We start from the raw sequence: 7,274 nt of genomic DNA, 5'->3' as shown, positions 1-7,274 counted from the left end.
AAATGCCAGTGCAAAATATATTGTAATGTCACAGCATAGACGTAATCAGTAATCACTAACCAATATAATCATAGGCCTAACCGACATTTTATAATGCGGCAAAGCTAATTCTGATTTACCTCTGAGAGACAGAACGCCGGCCTCACCCTATTTTAAGCTCTAATTTATTGTAGATATATCAATATATGCGTAGAAATTACTAAACAATTATTCTTTTATTAAAAGCCTATTATCAATATTATAAAACAATATTATATTTTGGCCATGCCACTATGCCAGACATCAGCAAGTGGCCGACGAACGATACATTATTGGATATCTCGTCACCGACTACTCACGGACCACGGTAGTTAGCCGGCCATCAGCACTAGGGCATCTTCGACAACCAGTTGGCCAGTGGCCACTACCGACACAGCTGAGCACGCGCCCACCACAATGACCACTCGTACATTGGTCCAATAGGTATCTATGAATTATGAATAATGTATATAATATATAATTTAAAATTATACTTTTGAAAATTGAACTTAGAGCCGACCAGCAAAACGTATTCCTTTTAAATAAAAAAATTAGCAAAATCTGACTATTCGACATTTTTTATTTGCATGTATTACCCCAACCACAATAAACAAGTGAAGATACACCAAGCGTGCTCACTCCAATATCAAATAATTTTTTCCAAGTGAGAATCAACTTTTTTCTAGTAAAATAATAGCTACCTATATGACTTTTTGAAAGCTTTGATGTAAGATATCTTAATCGAAATTAAAGACCGAAAAAGGATTATATTTGATAGGTCCATGAATCATGATAATGGGTTTGTAAGATGGGGGGCTATATCTATGATGAATTGAACATTGTAGTAATAAATATTAATAACTCAACATTTTATAATTTGTAAAAGTTATCAAAGTATATTTTATTAGAAATATCAAAACATTTTCATAAAAATCTGCCTAATAATTTACATTTATCTCAAAATAAAAGTGTTTTCATTACCACAGTATTACAGGACACCAAATTAATTTTTTATAATCCAAATATTCCTAAATAACTGGTGATATTGGAGTGAATTTATTTTAAATTTGTAAACACTGACTGCAGCAAGAGTAAAATCATAGAACAATAAAATAATTTTAATATTGTGATATTTAATATATAATATTAGGAGTACATTTACTAATTTACTCATTTTTGCTATAGTAATTATATTAACCAATAATATGTATGGCCATTCATGAAAAGTGATTATTGATTCCAAAGAAGTTCTTGATGTTATTCCTTTAAAAATAAAATAAAATGAATGTAGAACACTTAACATTTACCTACTTTTATAAATAACAATTCAATTTTATTTAAATTAGGGATATCAAGGAAAAATAATATTTATCGAGATTTAATGTATAAATTATTTTATAGTGATATAGGCTACTATATCAATACATGCATATATGTTTATATAACACTATATAATATGAATATATTTTTTGTCTTCTAACTACAAACATTATCTACTGGCTTATGAGCCTCGACACTTTAAAATATAAATAAGAAACTGTGTTCCATTCATAATGCCATAGTTTATTGTTAAAAGGCATTTTTAATTTCTAATGTATACATTTTGTTGAATTCAATACTTTAACAATCATTAGAACATTACAATTAAAAACATAGAAAAATAATTTTATTTAAGAAATCCAGGTTTTTTTCTTAAAAACATATTAAAACAATTTCATAAGTAATAAAAGTACAATTTCAATAAAAATTAAATCAAGAATTATGATGTTATTAATAATTAACTAATTCTTTGATAGCTTGTAAGCATTTCCATTTGTTTGGTAAGTAAAACTTTTCAAAAACATGAGGAAATGGAGTATCATAACCTGTTACACGTCGTATAGGAGACTCTAAATGGAGAAAACAATCCTCCTGAAAAGACAATTGTTTAAAAATAATAAAATTAATGTAACAAATATTTAATTACTTGTATTGAAGCAGATATTTCAGCCCCAAAACCACCAGTTAAAGGAGCTTCGTGGGACACTATAGCACGGCCAGTTTTTTTCACCGACTAAATAAAGTACAATAGATTGAATAAATATAAAAACGAATGTTTATATAAAATGTTCAATTACTAACGTTTGAGACTGTTTGTTTATCCCAAGGTAGTATGGTTACCAGATCAATTACTTCACATGAAATTCCAAAATCCTTGTCAGCTATTTCCGCGACTTCAAGTAACACATGTACTTGAGTACCCCAACCAATTAATGTGATATCTCTACCCTCGATCAACACGTCAGCTTTTCCTAATGGTAGTTCATAGTCATCATCAGGCACATCGTCTACTGCTAACCTATACATAATTTTGGGCTCAAAAAATATGCATGGATTTGGATCTCGCACACAAGATAGAAGTAACCCTTTTGCTGTTTGAGCACTGCGAGGCATAACAATCTGTAAACATTTTTATATAAAGAACTTTTAAAATATTTTAAAGGCTTGTAAAACTAAATTATAAACATTAAGTTTAAATTGTAGTTAAATTCAGTCAAGAAAGTATACCAAACATAGATGCCCCTAAACCTTCCTAACACCCCATACAAAAACTAATTACATTTGAACTATTATTATAACCTTTATAAAAAACCAAATACATAAATAACAGTTTCATAAATATTATTTTTAATTAATATTGTTTATGTACCTATTCATAATACTTAATTAATGCCTTTTAAATAATAATTTAATTCATGTTTATTAGATATGTAAAGAGTAAAAACAAATTAGAGACAATAATGTTTGATATTATATTAAAAATATATTTAAGAACTTATTATAATTTATAATTACATTTTGAGATGTTTACCAAACAATTATTAGACACAAATTAAAAATAATAATTACTTTGAGTCCTGGTGCATGAGCATAAAAACTTTCAGGACTCTGTGAATGATAAAGCGCACCATGACCAACAGCAGAACAAGGGGTTCGTACAGTTAATTTACCACAGTCGAATAAATTACCAGAACGGTACCGATATTTTGCTGCTTCATTTACCAACTAAAAATAAATGATGTATGACAATATTGACAATTAATCAGTATTATTATTAAGATTTAATTCGGAAATAGGAAACAACATTATTAAAATACTTGGTCTAATGCAGGAAACATGTAATCTGCAAATTGAATTTCTGCAATTGCTGTGGTACCGGCTACAGCAAGACCAATTCCAAAACCGACAATACCTTGTTCACAAAGTGGTGTATTAAAAACACGGTCTTTGCCATATCGCTCACGCAGACCACTAGTACATCTGAATACCCCACCAAATCCAACGTCTTCACCAAACACAACTACAATATTAATACATGTAAATTTGTATATAACCTATGTAAGAATAAACATATAACAATTTAAAAACACTTCATAAATTGATTTGTTTTATTATTTATTTTACATATGGCAAATTTGTATTATAATATCAATGTAATGATATACTAAACCATATTATTTTTATCAATTACCAAAACATATCAATATAATGTGTTCATAATTTGTGTACATTAATATTCTATACTTTGGACCATAACTTTACTGTCGTTGGACAGAGAATGGTCATTTTAAAATACCTACTTTAAATGGCATCAAAAATTAAACTTTTGATGCAGGCGAGTCAAAAAATGGGTAGATAAATGTTAACAAATAATTAATGAGAGTAGATTATGAACAGATATGACTCTTTATCTTTTAACCCATTGACTTTACTAGCTGATCCCGTGCTCTTTGCTACCTGTTAACAATGCCAACTCTATATGATAGTATGAGACTTGCTTGTAATAATGCGAGCAGTATATATTATGAGGTAGGCAATCCATCTGCGGTAGGTTGTGGACCCTACTAGATGTGTACATAATCCCTTGCACTTTGTTTCCCATTAAACATGCCAACTCTATATGAATTATATGTTTTATTAATTTTTTATTATGATTGCAGACACGTTGATAAGCGGCTATAAGTGCACTTCAGCCACCTTGGTAAGCAATGAGAGAATATTTGATTTGACGAATGCTTCAAATAACAAATGGCAACAAATAAACAAAAAAAATACTAATTTCTACTAATCATTATTTCCTTTAACCAAAGTCAACCATTTATAAACAAAAATGTCCTAATCTCTGTTTGAGTTACCCTGAGTTGAACCTACCGGCTACTGGATCCAATTGTGAATCTAAATCTTCCAGAGAACCACTCAAACACACACAACAAATTAGTTAAAATCAGTCCAGCCTTTTAGGCAGGCATAAGAGACATACATTAATTTATATATAATATATAAATATACCTTACACAATATTCCTTATACTAGTTCGTCGGAATCAATCATTTGTAATATTAATTGCCTACAATAGAATGTTAAAATAATACACAAGTAAAAAGATAATCTCAATAAAATATCAAATGAAAATGTATGTTAATTTTACATATAGGAATATTAATAATGTATAATTTTTTGTAGTAGAATGTATTAGTATGTTTTATTCATGTGGAGGTTTATTCATCAGGCAGAATTAATGAACTATTATTCATTTATCAGAAATTTTTGTTTTCATTAAACCTACTGAAAATTAGAATATTAAGATGTATAATTCTTTACAAAACAACTGATGAATAAATTGTTAAATACATGCAAATATAAAGAATCATCCAGTTATGATAGACAATATAATATCTATTAAAGTTCAAAAATTAAGTTGTAACAATTTATATAAAATATCAATGTAACTGAAAAAAACTAACCTAATTCAAAAGTTAAACCAAGTAAATGTAAGCTTAAATAATATAAAAGATTAACAATTTACAATATAATAAATTACCACTGTTTGGATCTTTACTCAGTACCAAATCCATGGCACTATTGATTGCCTGATACATATTCTTCTTACTAGTTTTACCTAAAATATTTAAAACAATAAATGTTGAAACAAAACTAATCGAAATAATAATTTCATGAATTTAATAAAATCTCACCAAGTTCATTGGAAATCCGTTCAGGGTGATACACAAAATGAGACGAATGCCGTTTGATACAGCCACATAATATGTTTTTGGTAGCATTGCAAACCGAAGAATATTTATTTATAGCGGCGTGCATAATTTATGATTCAATTTGTAAAAGGAACTGAATAATATAATATATACTTTCTTTGAAAACCGTTGTCGGCTAGGAATAATGTCTACAAGTATCTGTAAATATAAGCAGAAAAAAATCGTTAAATTTAACTTATGTAGGTAATATAGAGGTATTAACGAGCCGACCGCCGGGTACTGATGCACCTACAGCTGCTTACCTGTTGCAGATATGACTGCTGTGCTATGATGTTATAAATTATAATCAACATTATAGAATGAACGTCTAATACTCGAATCAGTGAGTCCGGAGTCACATGATCACACGCGTGTGGCCGTGAGGCGTGACGTATCTACGAGCCGATGGCATCAGGTGTATGTACATGTACAAAACGTAATATTATTAGTAATAAATAAGTAGTAAGTGCCAAATATATTTTTTCTTATTGCAACTACCAAATAATAACGGATTAAGTGTCCATTGTCAACCGTCAAGCCTAGAGCAATGACCAATAGGCATCATTTAAATTTGAAATATTTTCTAATGGCTATATGTTGTTGGTGTACATATTATTTATATGTAATACAGTATTGAGTACACTCAAGTCTCGAATCCTTCATAGCCCATACCGCAGTCTGCAACGCGGCAAAATCCAGCACGTATATAGATGATAGGTATTTAAAATTGTATTTTTAGTATTTTTATGTAGGTAGTAGGTACATTTTTATGTAAATAGTTTATAGTAATAATTACTATTTATTAGTAGGTATTATTAATAACGGCGTAATATAAATGGATCTAATGTTCTATCGTTCATGGAATAAAAAGTGAAATAAAAATTTGAACAAGAATTTCAAACTCCAATCGCTTATCGGTGTTATCAGTTATTATTTGGTTATAGTTTATCTTAGCTGCACCTGCACGTGTGTTGCATAGTTCATAATTCATAGGCCATACAGGGCCTTAGGAAATTGTTATAACGTCGTGTAGACATAGAGTATAGACTTCAAATTTCAATTGTTAATTATACCTACTACTGTTGATAATTTTTATATGAAAATTTAAATTTAAATATTAATGTTATATAAACTGTGTTAATAACTTATACTGGGCATAGCATAAGAAATAATTATTCCTTATACTAAGTTACTTAGTGGCTTGGTGCTTCGTGAGAAGCGGTCCATCAAAAATCTATACGGCCATCGTCGATAACCTACGTCTGCGCATTGGGTTCAACGTCAGATCCAGAAGCCTTGTCTCCAACAACAAGATCGGCTCGTAATACTTGCAGAAGGTAGCAGAGTTTGTCAAGTAGTTTTTCTATAGATTCGAAGTGGAAGACGCTATGACATTGATTCGACCTAAACTGCCCGTCTGTCAAATCTTTTGAAGTAATATGTGCGTATAATATATTTTACACTAATATGGCATATTGGCATGAATCGTTAACTTTTTTTGGGGGGGGAGTACTTATGCTTCTGTTAACATTTTTCAGAAACTCATCTAAAAGGTACTTATGATTTTGTGGCACAGCTGTTTTATTTAGCTTGAGCAAATAATGTCTCTTTGAATGTTATATTTCTGCACCGATTTTCATATTTTCCACCTCAATTATCTATTGTTATTGTAGAAAAGGTTATCAAAAACCTAATATTTTATTTTTTGATCTTAAAAATGAGTAACTTACATCACTTATGGTCTGGATACAGTCCAGTGCATTTAAATCTTAAAAACACAACACTCGCCTAAGCACATCACATTTTTCAATTCACATCTGTGACCTGTGGTATACTCTAGATTGTTGAAGTTAAAATAAGCACAATTATCTGTACCTACGTTACATTGGTTGCACATAAATATCTTGAATTCGAAAAAATGACTTAAGTAAAATTAGATTCTAATTTAAATGATACACCTGTTGATGATAGATCTTATTAGGATTATGTTTTTCTTTTATCTACAAAATAATTTTTAATGATATTAATGAAAATAAATTTGTCACTCTTATATTATTTCTATAGGCATATTGTTATATCAAAAAATATAAATTTCTAAGTGTAAGTTGTTTTTAAAAAAATAATATTGGTTATATTTTTTAATTTTAGGTGAAAGACGTAAAACCATTAAAAAGAGACAATTTG

General features: G+C 29.3%; 1 protein-coding gene across 2 annotated transcripts; it reads right to left on the bottom strand.

Moving 5' to 3' along the window:
- Positions 1-1,131: 1,131 nt before the first annotated feature.
- Positions 1,132-5,416, bottom strand: LOC111037814 (2-oxoisovalerate dehydrogenase subunit beta, mitochondrial). 2 transcript variants are annotated; one of them, XM_022320594.1, is made up of 8 exons: positions 5,354-5,416; positions 5,034-5,249; positions 4,880-4,957; positions 3,156-3,358; positions 2,908-3,063; positions 2,140-2,457; positions 1,985-2,071; positions 1,132-1,281 (listed from the first exon to the last, which is right to left on the bottom strand). In XM_022320594.1, exons 2-8 carry the CDS (start codon positions 5,155-5,157, stop codon positions 1,276-1,278), a joined length of 972 nt encoding a protein of 323 aa, XP_022176286.1. In that variant the 5' UTR covers positions 5,158-5,249; positions 5,354-5,416; the 3' UTR covers positions 1,132-1,275. The 2 variants fall into 2 exon arrangements, with proteins under 2 accessions (XP_022176286.1, XP_022176285.1); XM_022320593.1 differs by lacking the exon at positions 1,132-1,281 and adding an exon at positions 1,561-1,929.
- Between the last annotated feature and the right edge of the window lie 1,858 nt (positions 5,417-7,274).

This window comes from Myzus persicae, unplaced genomic scaffold, assembly GCF_001856785.1.
Source record: "Myzus persicae strain clone G006 unplaced genomic scaffold, MPER_G0061.0, whole genome shotgun sequence".
NCBI lineage: Eukaryota > Metazoa > Arthropoda > Insecta > Hemiptera > Aphididae > Myzus > Myzus persicae.
Note: the sequence above shows the minus strand (reverse complement) of the source record. Positions and strands in the feature narration are given on the sequence as shown.